Source organism: Trachymyrmex cornetzi, unplaced genomic scaffold (genome assembly GCF_001594075.2).
Source record: "Trachymyrmex cornetzi isolate Tcor2-1 unplaced genomic scaffold, Tcor1.1 scaffold67, whole genome shotgun sequence".
NCBI lineage: Eukaryota > Metazoa > Arthropoda > Insecta > Hymenoptera > Formicidae > Trachymyrmex > Trachymyrmex cornetzi.
The window spans coordinates 2,386,684-2,406,561 of NW_017299992.1; the positions used below are offsets into that span (position 1 = coordinate 2,386,684).

A 19,878-nucleotide genomic window follows, 5' to 3' on the forward strand; every position below is an offset into this window, starting at 1 on the left:
GTACCTCCTTCTGTCTTGCTCCGTCGCTCCTTCGCCGGCGTTTGCCGGGACACCCGGCCGGATGGTAGGGCAGAATACTAAGGTGGTGTATCGCGGTGGTAGTAGTAGTAGTAGCTCTCGGTAAGAGCGCACCGTAGCACCTCCCGTTTCGTCCGCGGCCACACTTAGGCTTTACTTTCGTACATCTCGCCGACGTCCTCGTCGCTCAGTCGGTCGACCGCGACACGGAGGCCACGATCAGCTGTTTCGTACCGGTCTCGTCGAAGGATCGACGCCACACCGTCCTCGGTCCATCTTATCCCTTTCAACTTCCTTCCTTCTTCCATCGTTTCTCCTCATTTCTGAACGAGCCATTACCTGGAATGGAAAACGCGAAATAATTTTCGAATAGCATACTTCGAAGAGCAGGTTGCAACCTCTAGGTCGAGACTCTGATTGATCAATCTGTCATTTTATTTATCTACAAGAAATATGGGGACAGATCGGTTAATACGATCACAATTGAAATGAATTTAAGTGCGAACCTATGTGTCTGGAAGATATAAAAAATGACGTTGGCCGAAGGAATATCACGTATTGCGTGAACTATGAACAGCAATGGTGATCGATGAATGAGGTGTCATGTCTTTTCACGTTTTTTTTTTTTTTAATTTATAAATGATTTTTTTCTCTTTCCCTCGCCTGTCTACTTTCTACTAAAATTCTATTAGGATTTACTTGAAATATTTTGAAAGTCTCATGCATAAAAAAATGTTTCGAGAAACTCCTTTCTAATCCTTTATCTCGACTTCCCGCGGTCTCTCGTCCCGAAAATATACGTCTCGTAGACCTTGCGAGCGAAGACGGTGGTGCTCTCCGTCATCGGTGTGACTTGATGTGCCCGTCCCGACGTGGTGTGCAGTGTATTATCGCGCGCGCGGATGCGACGGCCGACGAGGAAGCGGGTGTAGCACGACCGGACGGGATTCCGCTTGCGTTGTGTCATGTGTACGATGACGAGGAAGGATCCGAGTTGAGGTGGTTCCCGAGACGCGCGAATTTCTCCGCGGAGAGTGCCGATCGTGCATCGCCGTTGACTCACGGAGCCGGCAAACTGGAGATCCTGGGGATGTTCCCGCCGCGCACGGAAGCGCCGACAGCCGACAAGCTGACGTTCTGCTACGCGCCCCATGTCGACATGGCCACGGTCATCGAAGTCGAGGTGCGAGTCCCGCTTTTTCCTGCCACACGCGGGAAATACTCTTCCTCCCTCCGAAGTACTTTTCGATCAAAAGCGCCGCGTGTTACGCGGAACTGCGCGACTTATCCGGTCCTGCTGGAGCAAACTCCGTTCGAAGTTAAACAAGGGGAATAAAATTTCGTCATCTATACGTATTATAACGTGTATTATTCGGCAAAAGGTTCTCGACGTGTTACCGCAATGTACTGTTGCGCGAATATGGGTCAAAGTGCGTAAATATATGCAGCAATTACACCTTTTCACTATATAGCGACTATGCAGATACGGCAGTTGCGTATTTTTAATCGTACGCACATTCAACGTTAATGGGTACCCTGTCAAACTTTAACTGATATTAATGCAAAGTTAGCAGTAATTATTGTGTGCTCTTTCTTGAGGGCATTTTGCCATTAATTTCTTTCTCCCTTTACTTACTTTACGTTACTTCTCGCAAGTGCTTGTCCCGTGTGCATGAAATAATTTACACATCTTTTAAATCCACGACACAATTACTTCGTGCAATTTTCAACTCGTGTCTTTAACTCGTCTTCCATAGAGGAATAGCGGGAATTTACACCTCCGCAGCGCGCATTTTTACCATTTATATTCTCATACAATAATTCTCATGCAATAATATAAGAAGAAAAATATAATAATTATTATCATCCGTTACGTCGGTTGCAGTTACATACGCTATGTCAGTATAATACTTTCTTAACACTAGAACTACCAAAGTTGTCAAAATGACCGGTTTGTAATTTTTTTCCACAAATTTATAATGGAATTTATAATCTTCTGAAATTTTCCATAACTCTTGCAATATATAAATGATAAAATTGATCAATTTATTTTTCTTCTTCATTTTGTTTTTAATATTTATCTTTTAAGAGTGGATACTACATAAGTACTCTAAAAGATTAAGGGGTGATTCCTCACTTTATATGATCATATATCCGAATTGGCTTAGTTTCAAAGATATATTAAGCGTCAAAGTTGAAAAAAAATTTATTTTTTCTAAAAATTTCAAAAACCACTCTGGTTATTTTGAATTTTTACATATGTTTAAAATTTCGTCAAAATAACTCGAATGATTTTCCAAATGTTTAGATTTAACTGTCATCACATTCATGTTCTCAATACACAAAATATAATTTAACAGTACTTCTCTCTTTGATAAATTTTCTTTCACTGGCGAAAACAAATCTTACTAACGAATTAAGATAAACATTGACTTTAAGTTTGACGAACGCGGACAAAATACAAAATGAATGCATCGTACGTGTAACTCGTAAATGTGACAATATAACATTAATTTTATGATATACAATTTCGATGTCATATTTAATAACGCTATAAAATTTCTTTACATTTTGAAGATACTTTCTGTCGATATGTATGCAGCAGCCATTAAAATTAACTTAAACACCTCGATCGTTGTCCGTGACCATACACCTTGTATATTTTTTTTGAAAATTTGCGCCTAATCTCCCATCGCGCAATTTCGCCATGCGAAGAGGCCGGTTTATTGGTTATTAATTGTACACGTGTCGTGTGTAGCGACGCTTTCTCCAATCTTATCAACGGTGATCTCAGCAGGAAAGTTCGGTCGTGTTCTTTGTGAAGGGAGCTGCCGCTTTTGCGGATTGTTCAGCTTAAAATATCACACACATCCGATATCACCGATACAGAATTCCCACGTCATGCTCATACATCAACGATTTCTCCTCTTCCCTCGCCTCCTTTTTGCAGAACAACGTTACGATTGGTATCGGTTTATTTGGCAATGATCCCGTGACAGTGTATGGTGTATACGACATTTCAACTTTGTAGGCGTAAGAGAGTGCGAGTCGTTCGGCAACGATTCGACACATCTGATTAAGAGCGAGTACAAGACAAATACATATTCGACATTTAAAATACACATTTTCGACTCTCGACTTTCCTTCCTATCCTTGTGTTTGCCTTCCATCGTGAGTATCTATGCCATATGCGCGCAGGGCACATATACAAATAACTACGTGTCTAACTGCCTACGCGATTTATTGTAATTTGTGCTGTCATATTTTAGAATATATAAAATTTACTTTTCGAAAATTTTAAGTCTTAGTATTTTCAACTTTCGTCTAAAGCAATGCATTTGTCATAATATGGAAAATTATTAAAAATTGCGAAGCAAACGTACCATTTCTTCTTGCAACACACAATGATAGCGTTTTTTTATGAAATATATTTTCTGACCATTAGTAACAATATATGTAAAATAAGGTGGCCACGTTCCAAATTAGGAGAGACAAACCTAAATTTTAACTCTTTGTTCCCACTTTACAACGCGTTCCAAATTTGATCTAAATTAAGGACATAATTATGAATTGTCTCTCTGTTAAGTACAATTTTAAAAAATAAAATATGTTCTCGTAACTTGAGGTGCGTTCCGTTTCACGCATAGTGCATATGATATATCATTTTATCCTTGTTGTTTACCGAATATTAAAGAAAGATAAAATGATATATCATGCGCATTATGCGTGAAACGAAACGCAGCTTTGATATAATTTTTGTCGTGATCTTATGTTATACATTAAGTATTATTAGTTATTTACAAACATAGTAATGTAACATTGTTCATATATGTTTCATTAATAATTATAGAAAATGTTTATCTACTAAATTTAATTATGACAATTAATATTGATTTTTTTTTAATATCTCCTTTCTTGAAGAGTTGGACACTTTGATGTAAAAGCACGCAATTGCGATTTATATCTTTGATGTGTAATAAACTGACTTATATAATCATATCCATCGCAACATTGCGCTAAAGTTTCAAGCTACGATTTCGAAAGTCTAATTTAGAAGATGATCGAGTAACAACGATAAATTTTACTTCTTGTCGATTAAAAGCACGTGTTTGCCTTGGAACATGAAACTTGGGATTTTTACAGCATAGTATATTTTTAGAAATTTTGTAAAATTAATAAAAACATGTCTTTCGCGAAACTAATGGTCAATAAATGATCGGTTTAATTACATAACAACTACATATTTACATACACTGTATGCACGCACACACAGAATGTAGCACGTATAAAGCTTGTACAACAATAGAAAATATTTTTGTATCAATAAATATAATTAAAAAATATAAATATAAATTGATATGGTAAATAATGAAAATATAGCAGATTAATTATGTTGCGAAAAGGACGTTTCGTAATTTTACACATTTTGTTTGTTTGCTATTCGTATGTTTATATATATATAATATTTATTATAATATATTTGAATATATCCATTTATTTTTGTATGACACATACTTCTAATTATTTTAATATATTTTTCATAATTAATTAGCACACAAATATACAAATAAAACATATGGAATAATTCATGAATTGTTGGTTTTTATTCTTTAACTTTCGTCAACAAGCGTGTAGCCACGGGTTGAGATGTTTATGTATATAAAATCTGTTTTCAAGCTTTATGCCTAAATTCTAAGCGGAATCGTAAGGCTCATAACATATTCCTGTAAGACTTGTAAGAATTTTTAAGTGCTTTTACTTTTATACAATATTTTTACAGACAACTTCTTACTAGCCCTAAAATTTACAAAAAAATTATAGATATTTATGAATAATCGTTTGCTCACGATTGCTCCATCGGAATTTTCATTTGCTCACCCTTAGTTCAAAAGTTATACGAAATTTAAATTTTGGGAGGCCAACTTCATGCTAGCCCCCCAATATTAAAAAATCGAATATTTTTCTTTTGCATTCGTTTGCTCATCGTTTGCTCACGATTGCTCCGTCGGAATTTTCGTTTGCTCACCCTTAGTTCAAAAGTTATACGAAATTTAAATTTTGGGGGGCCAACTTCACGCTAGCCCCCCAATATTAAAAAATCGAATATTTTTTTTTGCATTCGTTTGCTCATCGTTTGCTCACGATTGCTCCGTCGGAATTTTCGTTTGATATTTATGAATAATCGTCTTACGATATATACACTTAAAATTAGAATATTAGTCATTTATAGTTCTTACAAGTTTTACGAGAACACGTTACGAGTCTTACGATTCTGCTTAGAATTGATCCATTAGTTACGCTGCGAGATCATGTCCAGCTCTATGACAGGTATTTGGTTTCGCGGCAATATTCAAAGATCAATCGGATAGGCGCAACGTATTTCCGGGTTCCATCATCCTCGACCAATTCTGAGAAATTCGATTCTTTATGGAAGTACAAGGAAGTACGAAGACTTACGTATGTTTCTAATAAATCCAAAGGAATCCAATGCGCTGGACGCCGCACGCGCCCTTTACCATAGATAACACATAGAATGAAACTAGCAGTCCGATCTTTTCGCGGTCTATAGAGTCGTTTAAGATCATATCGCAGCGAGCGAAAACCTAATGGCTCATGCGAGATGATACATGCCGCTGCAAAAAGCTTCCCTGATATCCAGATATACACCCTGGGTGATACTATCTATAACGTGAATAACACCGTGCAATCGAGAACTCGTATCGCGAGATTACGCAGGCCAGATTAAACAGCATCCCTGGATCGTGCGCGAGAAGGTGTCGATGGATCAGGTAAATCGAGATCTACGGATTTTGATCTTATGCGCAAAATTTAAAAAAAATTATGAGAAATTCTTGTCTCGAACTTCCTTTTTTCTATTTTCATTTTCGTCTAGTATTATTAGTATTATGTACACTTTCTAAACATAAATAGGATTTTAATTAATGTAAATTTTTAAAAAATATACAAGAAAGAGAGAGAAAGGAAGAAGTGCAAAGTATAGATCATATATCTATAAACTATAAAATATATGAAATATATTGAACTATATATGTATATAGATAATTAAAATATAATAATTTAAAAAATCTAAATATAACTAGTAAGTGAAAAACAGGAAAAATGTGGGTTATTTAATAAATAAAAGAAATCACTATCAAACACTGAATGATAAGTAACAGATATAAAATTATTAGGTTTTTAACAGATGTTTAAATAGTAATTAAAGTTTACTTTAAAAAAGGCACAAGTGCGTTATCATACATAGTTTAAACAAATTACAAGTTTTCCCAGTTCTGATTTTATCTTTAGAATATCTTATCTAATTATATCGATTGCAATACTACAGTGACACAATTTACATATATCAGTCATAATTTAGGTTTTAAAGATTACATTCCTCAATCCGTTGAACTATCGGTACTTGCATTTTATAGTCTATTTATGCACGCGCCGATTACTGTAAGATTTGCATAGTTTCCGCCTTCTTGTTGTGAAACTATGGAAATCTATGTTCATCTCTTTTTGCTGTAATAATTATTGCCCTTGTTTTGCACAAAAAATTTTAAAATGGTTATTGCGATTTATTCTCACTACATCACTCTTTAAAATTAGTGAAAATCGCGTTAAGACTGATTTATTAGTAGAAGAAATAAACATCGATTAATTATATTTAGACAGGAATTGAAAAATTTAATTGTATTTTTTGTTATACTTATAATATTATATTCATCGTCATTTCATATTACAATTAATAATAATAATATAATAATTATAATTATATATTACATTAATATTGTATTAACGATGTATTAATAATTAACTGCTATGTTCAATAAATATATATTTTGTATATATTTGACCTTTTTAGATTGTTTAATATCTTTTTTATCTTAAATGCTATCATTAGACAAGAAAGTCCAAAGTAAAAAAAGTATATATTTATATGACACGATTTTTTTCAATTATCACATAGTCTACACGAATTAACAAAAGTCAGGAAGTTAATCTGGAAGCTATCCAAAATTGATGAAACAGATGTGTTCCAAATAAGTACGTTTTCTAATCACATGTAGATTTAATCTGATAGAAGAAATTTCCGTGCGTTACTGTGTCTGTTACCATGTTGGTTGCCATGTAATTTCGGTCCGCTCTGACTAATGCGCGATGCTTAACCCTTTCGCATCAGATGCAACACGTGATGTGTGTGACGTATCTCTTATCTCGAATGGATCGGATGTACGTTGTACATAGTCTGTAATTACCGCCATGAGAAGTGAATCCTTCGCCGAGCGACTGTGCGCAGATCTTGTAAATGGAAGGAGATTCATTTTCTTCTGTTTTACCGCGAAGCTAATTGATTAACCTTTTGGGCTCTCCTAGTAGCAAAACTTAACACGATATTACAACCTATTTTAGTATAGCTAGGTATAAACAGAAAATTCTTTGTGACTCCAAATATCTTTTACAATAAATAAGAAATTTAACTTTGCTGAATATCTCGGCGTTTTTGTAAAAAATGTATCTCAATTTAAAAAAAACGATGTTTGTTTATTTAAAATCGGAACATCCGTAATAAAATGTTTATCTCTCTATTGATCATGTAGAAAGTCATAAAATCGAAAAAGTTTCAAAGATTTAGCGAAATATAACGCTTATACGGAAAGAACGGTTTTATTGAAGTATCTCAAGATTTAAATAGAGATAGATTTGAATATAATTTTGTTACACTATCAAAATAATTATGTAGAAGACTAGCATGATGAGCAATGCAAAAAAGTTTTGATTTACAACTAATTCGGTCATTCTATATAATTATTTTGAGTCGAACGAAATTTATTTTCAATTAAATTTATTTGTATCTAATTAACCTTCAACAAAAAGCCATTCTTTCCGTATATCTAAAAATTTTGTATGTCCACGCAATTTGGTTTATTAATAAAAGTTACAATTTGCTTATTCCTTTATAGTATTACGTTCTTAACTTTTCAAACGTCTCTTTAACACTTAATAGAATTATGAATGTTTAGAACTGCAGAATGTAATTGTGATGTTTTTTTCTTCATAGGACCGACTGACTGGTCATGGGGGCATCTCCTCGCTGGGCGGCGGGAATTCGTCGCCCTATTCCGGTGCCCATCACCACGGACACCGGGGAAACGGAAACGGGGGCGGTATGCCCCACCACGGGGGCGCATCGTTGCCAACCGCCTCCGACTTCCAACCCCCTTACTTTCCACCCCCGTTTCCTTCGCATCATCACGCGCCCGCTAGCCCCCAGCATCCCGGTCTCGGCCAACCGCAACACCTGGATTACCTCGTCGGTGATCCCTATACGCAAACGCTCAACACACTACACCAGCACCACTACAATCACCTGAGCGCTGCCGTCACCGCGGGCCAAAGGAGCGGTGATCTCAGGAGAGACGCCGAAGGGATTCACGTGGTAAGTGCTAAAATATGCTTTCACGTAGAGAATGCACCAAGGATATCGCAAAAGGATTCCGTGGAAACTTAAATCAATTATTAGATGCTTATCTCATAAAAACAGCTAATATTCTGGCTATTGTTTTAATAATGCATTTGGAACATTATAAATTACAACGGGATTTATATGTATAGAAATTGTTTAAATCGATTATTAGATCTCTGGTTCATAATAAGCAGCCATGTATTATTCTAATAATACATTTGGCGCATTATAATGCGGTTTAGAAAAACTTAAAATGTTCTGGAAAACTTTCCAAGAATAAATTATGGTTTTGAAAAAAAAGTGCCCTTATGATATAAAATAAAAAAATACGTAATGTAAAATTTAATTGTAAAGAACAAAATCGCGCGAATTTGATAAAAAAAATACGACAGGGAATGATGTTCTATAAGAAGGAAGATATTATTTGTGTAAGATTGAAGAAATTTTATGTGAAATGAACATTATGTTATTTTGCGGATGAATCTAACACTCGATAATGTCTAACGACTCAGTATGAATAATTTAACGAGGCACGCGCTACAAGGTTACCGGTACTCGTATAATTAACTCTAAAATATAGTCAACTACAAAAAAGGGTATTATATAGCCGGATAACGTACGCGACCGATTCGCGCATATGAGTTTTACATTCTTTAATCCTTTGACCCTTCATAATTATTGTTCAGCGGCTTACATAATCCATATATAATCAATCTTATGCGCTCTTCCGACAGACGCCAATGTCATGTGCTACATTAAACATTCGAGACTTGACTTTTTACATGTCTGCATCCTTTTTGTACTTTTTCTCGCGTTGGTGCAAGGATCGCGACAGTTTCGCTCATTACCAACATGTATTACAGCTACACACAAGCGAGCATCTTTTAAATTTAAAAAATTAGATATTTACTTTTCGTTACGAACTCGAATGGAGTCTCAGTCGTGTCAGAAAAAAAACTTGCATTTAGTTAATATATTTGTTGTCAAAAAAAGAAGGCTTCGTGTTTATTTCCGAAGGATCAAAGGATCGTTCGCTAATTGCGCATCTTAAATTTTGCAACACTGATGATGAAGAGTCGAACACAGACAACACACAAGAAAGATTCCCAGCGCGTGTTTGGAATGCACTGAAAAAAAACTAAATTTAATATAACATTACATATTTAGTATTGATATTTATTTGACTAATTCTATGTAAATATTTATTAAACATATGTATACTTATTTGATACAAAAACAAATTATTTGATTTAGTAAATTTTGTTTCAGTGTAAGTTTCCAATATATATATATTATCCAAATTTGATATTATATTTTACAAACACTATATTATAAATTATAAGCATTATATGTATGTGGAAACATACAGAAATATGTATTGTGAATAGTAAGCATCCGAAAGGAACTAAACGCGCTTTAGAATGCACGCGGTAAGAAGGCCAGATTTCTTGTACGCATTGCTGAATAACGTGACAAGAACCCGATTCATGTAATATTCAAATCCATGTCATTAATTAAAATAACGATCACTGTATTAATGATGCTGTAAATTTAACGGTGACTTTGTGGCCGTGATTCTCGACAAGTTTATTTATATGTTATTAAATCTGCAATGCCGATATTTATACAGGAAGAGAAAAATTACAAGCGGCGTTTTATACGATAGAACTTAATTTATCGTATGTAAAGATGCAACATTTAAAGTATTCAATATATATAACACGCATTGTTTCATTAAATGTCAATTATATGAATTATTATTTGAATTATATTATATGCATACCTAATTACATATTGTACATATATTATATATCCTGATCTTTTTTTCGTTTTTTTTATTCAAACATATGCCGAAACAATTTAAAAAAATAAAAAGTTTGCTTTTTAATCATATATATTGAATTATAACATACTTCTTTTATACAAGCTTTTCGTATATACGCAATTAAATTTTAATCTTCGGCTTCGTCAAGACTTACAATTAACCGTGGTCGATCATTACCGCGGAGGAAGATCGTGTCTTTAACAAATGCGATGTAAGCGGCGTATAATCTTAGATTACGCGATCCTTCCTCATAGATCTGGGGAGGTATCCTGAATACCGCGCGCGCGGAAGCATGGAAATTGTGGTGCCACGTATGTACAGCCAGTACCACGTTCACGTAGAAGGGAATGAAAACTGGTGGAGAGATCCGGTCACGTGTATCATCGGTATCCGGCCAGCTGGATACCTTATTAGCAAAGTACCCAGCGTTGTTATTTGTAGGACGCCGCGGCGGCATATCTCCGCGACGTGTGTTCGCGGGGTGGATGTAATGACGGGCGTGGTATCGATCTATCAAGGGAGTCGCGGCCAATAAGTCGTCGTCCCCGTGACATCGGTGATTGCGATCGTCGATCTGCCGCGAGCATGAAGAGGGACAGGACTTTGTGGCCGTAATACTCGCGACATTTGCATTTGCCACGGTGCGGAGTTGTCCGCCCCGTGTAATACGCCCTACGTGGCTGGAAATCATGCCAGACGAATCCCGACCTTCGTAAACCTACGTCCTTCGAGTCTCTCTCGCGCTCCACAAAATTTTACAGGATGATATTTTGTACAGGACGCGTCTTAGTCCCCGGAGATATACTTGAATTAATTGTCGCATGCATCACGAAGAATTTTCGTTTATTATATGTGTCATTTTTCTATTTATAAGTTCATTTCTTAAATAATTCATTTTTGGACTGTAGTCGTGCGTAGAATACATAGAAAAATATAGAATAATAATAATAATAAATAAAGTATATAAAAAAAAATATAGAAAATATAGAAAATGCAGACTGCCATGAATTGCTTTTTTCAATTTTGCTTTAAAAATCCTGGGTTTTTTAATAATTCAGTTCATATAACAGAACTGGATAATTTTATCTTGATGGAATTTTTATACAAAAAATTGCACTATTTAGATATTTAATATTAATACCTAAAAAGATAACGTCAAAACGAATCAAACTTTAGAACGATTTTGTTGAAGTATCTAAAAACTGAACGAGATATATATCTGAAAATAATTTATTAAATCATCAATATAATTATGCAGGATGCTCAAGCATGATGAATAATCCTACAAAAAGTTTAACTGATTTTATAATCAGTTTGAGCATCCTGTATAATTATGTTGATGGTCCAACAAAATTCTTTTCAGTTCTGTATCCAACTATATTTTTAGATATTTTAGCAAAACTGTTCTTTCCGTGTTAATAATACTTTAGAGTATAAGACTTTAGACTCAGAGTATGAAGTGTTGTTTTTTTCATATAACTGGTTGCCAGGGGCTCGGCTAACCTTTTATTTCTTTAAAGAACTACTATATGTTTATGATTAGATACCTATATTATGCTATAGAATAAATGCTATGTATGAATTTAAGTATAAACAAGTCTAAGACAGGAGTACAATATTATTTAAAAACCCGTTGCAAAGGTCAATTTTATGCACGATCTCGTATATTGCAGCAACATATACCCAGATGTCGAGTGCGAGATCGGCTTTGAGACCCCGAACGATCATTATAGCAATAGTATTTGGTCCACCTTGCACGCTCTCGGTATTCACGAAGGCACCACCCTAATTACCGCGTCGGCACACGCTACCACCGTCATTTCTATCGCGGATTACCATTCGTGCCCGATTTCCAAAGGTGTCGTATGACGTTGGCGCGATGGAGAGAGAGAAAAAAAAAAGGAAAATACGTTCAACGAAATTCGACACGGAGGTGTGCGACGAACGTCGTGTCCGTTTCGCGCGTCTCGGAGTTGAGAGCGGTGCAGAAGAGCAGTTTGTTGCGGAGAGCATCTGTCCGCGCCATATGCAGGCTCGAGTTGCCGACTCGGCGTTTTATCGAGGACCGTCATATTATTTTCCGTCTGTATGATTGAGGGCCGAACATGCGACGCCGTGTATATTGCTACTGTAATTTGTACGTCGAACGAGTTGCCCAATAACGCGCTAACAAAAACTATACGCACGGACGTTACGGATTGCAAGCAAAGTTAAGTGTTTTCTTTCAACGTCGACTTTATTTAAAATCTGACCAAGTCTCGACAGTTTACGGGGTTCAAGTGACTAGAGATAACTAGTGTTTCTCATGAATTAATTTTTAGATATGTAAACAGGAGGCACGAGATGTTATCTAAATTTAACATTAAATTAATTCTACCTTGATGGAATTTTTATCAAAAATTGCATGGGTATTTAGATGTTTAATGTTAACAATCAAGAATTTAAAATAGTATTGAAAGGAATCAAACTTAATATACCTACTTTAGGGTATAAAAGTGTTTCAGTCATATAACTGCTTGCCATACGAGGGCGGCTTTGAGAACGTTCTACCCTCCCGCGATCAAATGCACGTTATCGATTATCCCAAACATCGCACCCCTTCGATTTCTTTCTAGCCGACGGGCATTCCTGTAGATAGGGTGGGTATCTTCGATTTTAATGAAATCTCAGAACGCTATACTCCCGATTTCCTGCGATATTGAGTTAGGTTGCGGAATAACGCACTTTTCCATCGTTTACGTAGTGGTTATTTATTGTTTTCCTTCCATACGGAAATTAACGCAGATATATTATGTCACTTCACAAGTTTTAATTCTGAGAAATTAACTTGGAAGAGGATATTGAGAAAAGCTTACTTAACAGCTAAAAAAAATGTGCATATCTCAAACAGAGGTGTAAATAAGCTGCGCGAGTTCTTAATGGCCATTTTCACTTACCATAATTCTATAATAATATATGAAGCCAATAATAATTAATCACCCTGAACGAGGGTCACCAGCCGGATTACAAAAAAGTGAAAAAAATCTGCTATCATTACATATTGAAAAGAGATAATATCGACAATTATGATTAAGAAGAAAGTATAAAAGATCTTTTGCGTCATAAGCAATACAATTATGAAATGTTGATTACATAAATTGATATCTAGGGTGTAAATACTTGTTCATAAACTTGTTAACACAGTACTTATCAGCGGAACGTAATTAATTGATTATTTACAATTATACATATCTACTCATAATTAATGTATCAATAGTTATCGTAACTAACACTTAAGTTATATCATAACATTGTAGAATTTAAAGTAAAAATTCGATAGTTAAAAAATATATTTTACAGTGCAAGAAAATATTTTTCATAGCAAACTTTTAAATATTAATGTTGTCATAAATATTAATATGTTAGTGAACTTTTTCGTAATAAAAAAATTAATGAATTTTGAGAAAAAGAAATTTAAAATGATAATAATTTTTAATTATCTAAATATTATTTAATCCTCTGCATTATTGACATTTTGATTGAGTGAAAATTTTGATAGATAAATTTAAATTCATTGTATACGTAATCAAAATAAATACAATCCGATCGTTCTATGATGATAAAAACTCATTGATAAAGCTTCGACAGGTCTACCAAAATTTTTTTAGATTTTTAAATAATCCAACAATAAAAAATGTGCTCTGTTTTTTAAATACTTCTATTGTTGATGGAAGAATTAAATTTTATATTACCAGCGAATAGTTCAGTATATCTCCAAAGAGCATAATAATTAAATTAAATATCATCATTAAGATTGCGATAGAATTTTCCATCAATCATTTGTGCAAAGCTTATAATAAACCGCATCAGAGAATACCTACGTAATTACACGCAAGCGTTATAAAAATGGATATTTTTAATAAGTGTGTCTCGATGAATTGTAAGTGGCTGTAAAAATAAAATTGCAATATTGAAAATGCGACGTTCGCGACAGATAGACGACAATGAATAGCATGGCGCGGTTTATCATGGCGACAAACCAGCGCTGGATCTTTAACGACGGCGAATACGAGGATCCACGAGATCGTTCCGTGCCCGTCGTCGTAAGACGTGACTTTCGGATGTGCTTGGAGGCAAGAAGACACTCTGGTTATTCGGGCAGAACGCGAAGTCTTGGCACCCCAAAGCTTGCGGAACACACAGCCATACGACGTCTTTGCATAGTTCATCATAGTTAGGGAAACTTGGGCGTTCTCGAATGTTAAGCGCGTCCTGGTCGCGTTCGCGCGTCTCCTCGACACCGTTCTCTCTTGTCTCTGCATCGTTAATACCGATAACTAGATCCGAGCGAGCGAAACTTACGCGAATTGCTACATTCGGCACGGGCGTACACCACCGGTGTGCATCGAGCTCCAGTGTGACTAGCGCTGTGTAATAGCCAGCTCCATTAGGATCATTGATTAGATCTATAGATTAGATTACGCGGTTAATAAGCAATTGTAATTAGATGTAAATGGCGATTAGATGTAATTGACGCGATACAAATTCGCACTCGTACCATTTTTTCCATTTTCTTTTCTTTTTCTTATTTGTTTTATTGCGAAATAATCCTATATACTTCTCTTTTTTTCAACTAAATAAAGTAAATTCTTATTCAGTTAATGCTTTGCGACATGATTATGTGTTGAATAATTATGTAAGATAATAATATTAATGCGTGTTAATATATGCTAATTTTGTAAATTTAAGTAAGATAACAATATCAATGCATGGTAGTATATGTTAATTTTGTAAATTTAAATTTGTTTGCTAGTAGTATCCCATAATGATTTACTACAGCTATTTTAAAGCTAGCGCATAAATTGATATTATGATCTTAAATTATTTATTTTGCAGTTAAAAACCGCTCTGCACTTTTTAAGTTTTTTTCCCCGCAAATTCAATAATTTCGTAAAATTTCGCAATATTTCTGCGAAATAAACTTCCCCTTGTGTGATGCTTCGTTCGCTGCACCCTGTGTAATTTACTTATTAAATTTTCGGCTGACCTTTGGTATTCCCTCGGGGAGGATGCCAGAGACGGTTGCTTTGAAACAAATATGCTAAGCAGTGCGATGCCTAAGATGATGGCAAAGGTATCCCTAAAGGGTGCACAAACTCGCGTCTTGCATTATTAGCAAATCGCAGATGATTTTATACGCGTGTAAAATCTTTGTCCAAAGTTGACGATGTCGATAAATTCGGCCCGTTGTCCAAACATTTTATATGTCACGGCATAGAGATTTTTTTATAAAAGTATATCGTAAATATATAAAATAATAATAACAATGAATAAATTGATATTTCATAAATGTACAATAAAACATACAAAATATTAAATTTTATACATCAATACAATAATGTCTCAATATTAAAAATTCTTCTGTATTTTTAAAATACATATCTGTGCTTTAAACAATCTAGAAATTTAATCGTGACTTTCATAATAATTACTGAAATTAATATGAAAGCAATATTATAACATCAATTTTCAAACTCGAAATTACTAAGTAATATAACAAGTAATATAAAGAAGTTGAAAACAAACTAATAATTAGATCAAGAAATAATAATTAGTTTACTAAATCTTAAAATCAATGAAAGAAAGAATTAAAATTATTTTTCAACAATAATCATTGTATAAGACTTATTTTGACTTACTTAGTCTTCTTCAGCCAATTAAAAAATTGTAATAAAGAATAAATTAAAAAATTGAGATACATAAATACCGTAATAAATAAAGATTGTAAAGAGTTAGAAAAAAAATATAAAAATAATTTATATTTAATGGTGATAATGGATAATAAAAAACGATAACAAATGGTAAATAATAATATTAAAAGTAACATCATATTTCTGTTTTATATATATATATATATATATGAGAAGAAGTTACAGATTCTAAAAAAATATACTCATGGATCTCTCCATTTTTTTCCGTCTCATCCTCAGCGCGACATGAACGAAACGAGAGCTTCTGGAAGCGACCACAATGCCAATAATCAACCGAGTGGATCGACCGATTGCAATAGCTTTATCCTTGAGAACGTGATGCTCCGTTATATCCTCCCCTTGCGTTTCATTGTGCGCAACTTGGGGACCCTTTAGCGTCCTTTAGCATTTATGCTCGGTAGAGTAGCGTTTGTAACAACTTTTCGACCAAAAGGGTTTGGATTTGAGAAATCGGCACCATTGTTGCGCCTTCGCTGCTGGAAAGAGTTGCGAGCCGTGCCGTTTAATCGGCTGGCGCGGTACGAACAAAACGGGGTCAGATTAGAATTGTACGGGGTGAATTAAGGTTGCTCCAAGTACGAGGAATAGACGCGAGTGAGTTTTATACATCATCTCCAAAATAGCTGCAAGTATCGTACGATATACAAATTTAACGGATTTTTAAATTTTAACATTCTCTCTTAAATCGTTAGATTGTTGGTTACTTCATTCTTTAATCTCACTAATTCAAGTCTGTGTAACAGAAAGATAGAATACATATTAAAGCCGATGACTCGTAAAAACCAATTGATGAAGAAAGAACCGTAAAATATTGCTTTATATTATGTTGTGACTAAATGATTCAAAACGAAATTATGCTTCATAGTGGTAGAATAAAACTACTTTACGTTTCTTACGTACGTTATGTAACTATAGACGAATGACATTTTCATAATCGCCACGAGTCATTCATTTTTTTGCTGCGAATGGCTTGAACGGACAATTACGAATAGTTTCGGCAAATCTCTCTGTGCAGCACAGAAAAAAATATTCTTTCAAATAATTTTTCATTTTTATAATATATTCTGTTCTTTTCAAAGCAACGTGTATAAATATTTTCACATTTCAGTATAGAAAAAAAAGTTGCATTTATTTTTACGATATCTCACTATATTGTCGTCCTTCAGAAATACGACAATAAAATCTAGAAAAAAGTATTTGGTTTCTGCATTGGTATATTTCTAATTATAATTTTACATTTTTACAACATAGAAAGAAAATTGCATTTATTTTTATCCCATTATATCGTGCATTCTTTAGAAATACGACAACAAAATCCAGGAAAAGTATTCAATTTCCATGTTTTTACGTCAACATATTTTAAATTGTAATTTTACATTTTTATATCACGTTCTGCTTTTTTCAGGGCAAACGCGTATAAGTATTTTCACAATTCAAACAGAAAAAAATTGCATTTATTTTTATCCCACTGTATCGTGCGTTCTTTAGAAATGCGACAACAGAAAAAAAGTATTCAATTTCTATGTTTCATTAGTGCACTTCTAATTATAAGTTTACATTTTTATATCATGTTCTGCTCTTTCGGGGCAACCATATATAAATACCCCAACAATTCTAAACGTTCGCTTCTCGCGTATACGTTCCTCGCGTGTAAATAATATACATTTATAACTGTGTATCCCAATACTCCGCAACGCGAAGGAATTACGTAATAAGAGATATATCGCTGCACAAGAATGCAGGCGAGCATATTATTGCCGTTGTCCGTTCCGTTGTGGTTCAATCCGATACGCCATCATTTATCAGTATCGACGTTACCGCGACGGCGATACGTGATTTTATTTTACCGGAGCGTTTAACGAGAGAAAGGCGATCACATTTCATCTCATTAGCCGACACAACACGGTTACATCAATGTATAACTATCACGAACTCGTCAATATAAACCCAGAAAGCGGGTTCCAAGCACGTTAATTAGCGCCGCGCGCCTTTTTTCGTTCGTTCCCGTGAAAGTTCCTGGATGGAGTCGGCCGCCTTGAACGCCGCCTTAAAGCGTATAATTTTCGACCTCCTAATCACGACTCGGATTCGGACAGTCATGACCTTAATGCTCTCTCGCATCTGCCGAACGATTTCCCACCGCGAACGCAAAATAGCGCCGCTATCGATCATATCGAGCTCATTAGGCATATTTGCTAATCCGCACACGCAACATTCCCCGTACGTTAGGATGATGAATCGATCGAGTAGCCTCGATCTCGTGAAAACGGCAGACCTAAAACGAACGCGCGACAGCCACCTTCTTCTCAATGGTTAAACTTGACGTTCGACCTGACACAGTCGGCGCTTAAAAAGCAAACGCCGCGATTGCGCCGATGCAATGTCCCGCTTCTCTAGATTGTAATCCAGCGGATTCGAGTCACACGGTGCAACGTTCCGGGCATCAATTTTCAATCAAGCCAAATTTCCTAATCTCGTGGAAAAGGAGAAGTTGAAGTTCCTGTGACGATAACTATCGAATAATGGTGTTTCTCTCTCGGCAGTTGTAATTACAGTGAAACACGCTGTATAGTTATATATTAATATTTTTTACGCGCGTCCCGAGATTCCTTAATCAGCTGATCGTATAATTAGGACTAGGATCATAATTAGGATTGCATTATACAGCGAGTGGCAAAATGCATGGAAGTATGTATGATGTATATAATGATAAAACATGAATATTTTAAATTTACCTAAATAGTTTCAAATTTCTTGTAATTATATACGAAATAAAAGAGATACAAAAAATTTAACGAAACACAATCAGTGCTAAAAATGAAAGCAATTAGTCAAAAAAATTCGATCCAATCAAGTTACTGTACAGGAATGTGCAATCGGCATAAGCATATCCGAAGTGATGCAAAGCGAAAAATGTTGATTGTCCCTCGATCGAGGAATCCAGTACCGTTTGTGAGTTTTTTAATCTTCTTTGTCGTATATATGTCGCACGTCGATCTAAACGATCGTGACAGGGCGGATGATTATAACGATGGAGGGGGAGAGGGGGACAATCTATAGCAAAGAAATCGGAGAAACTCGCTTGCGGTGATTTTTTCTGTGTTGCGATGCTCGTGTAGAAAAGATGTAGAACAATAATGGCAAGGGCTCGTGATATAACCGTATTTGTGACACGGAGCGACTCGCAGTCTAGATAAAATCGCTAGTTTTTCCCTTCTGGCGTGATTAAGATTCCGAGCATATATCCGCCTTGTTCTCCATTTCCTAGAAGACTCGCACTTATAGTCCCATCATATCCGCTTATCGTTCCTCTTGTTGTATTTGTACATATGAATTTATATATCGAGAGAAATTTTTATTCCATATTGTTAAATAAGTATATATTAATAAATAGGAACTGTTATTACTTGCCTTTTTGTCTGCTGAAGCGAAATTTCTCAATAAAAATTTTTGTTTTTATATATGATAATACATGAATATTTTAAATTTACCCGAATAGTTTCAAATTTCTCTTGTAATTATATATGAAGTAAAAGAGATACAAAAAATTTAACAGAACACAATCAGTGCTAAAGACGAAAGCAATTAGTGAAAAAAATTCGATCCAATCAAGTTACTGTACAGGAAACATCACTCCGGACGATGAAGGGGGAGGCTCGCGACTTTCTTTTGAAGTACTTCGCGCATGTCGATATTATAGGCGTATCTACTTTAAGAAGTAACTTTAAACAGCCGACCATGTTCATCGTAGAGAATAACGCGAGTAATTACACGATCGGCGGGATCCATTAGAGCCTCGCCAGCTCGCTCGTCTT

General features: G+C 35.0%; 1 protein-coding gene across 7 annotated transcripts in view; it reads left to right on the top strand.

Moving 5' to 3' along the window:
* Positions 1-19,878, top strand: part of TfAP-2 (transcription factor AP-2) — a 240,846-nt gene that overhangs the window by 176,476 nt on the left and 44,492 nt on the right. For 5 of the 7 annotated variants that reach the window (XM_018517313.1, XM_018517315.1, XM_018517314.1 and 2 more), the window contains one exon: positions 8,084-8,461. In XM_018517313.1, the coding sequence (XP_018372815.1) occupies positions 8,084-8,461 (378 nt within the window). Of the gene's footprint in view, positions 1-854; positions 1,202-8,083; positions 8,462-19,878 lie in introns of those variants that run through there. The other 2 variants (XM_018517309.1, XM_018517310.1) reach the window with 1 other exon arrangement.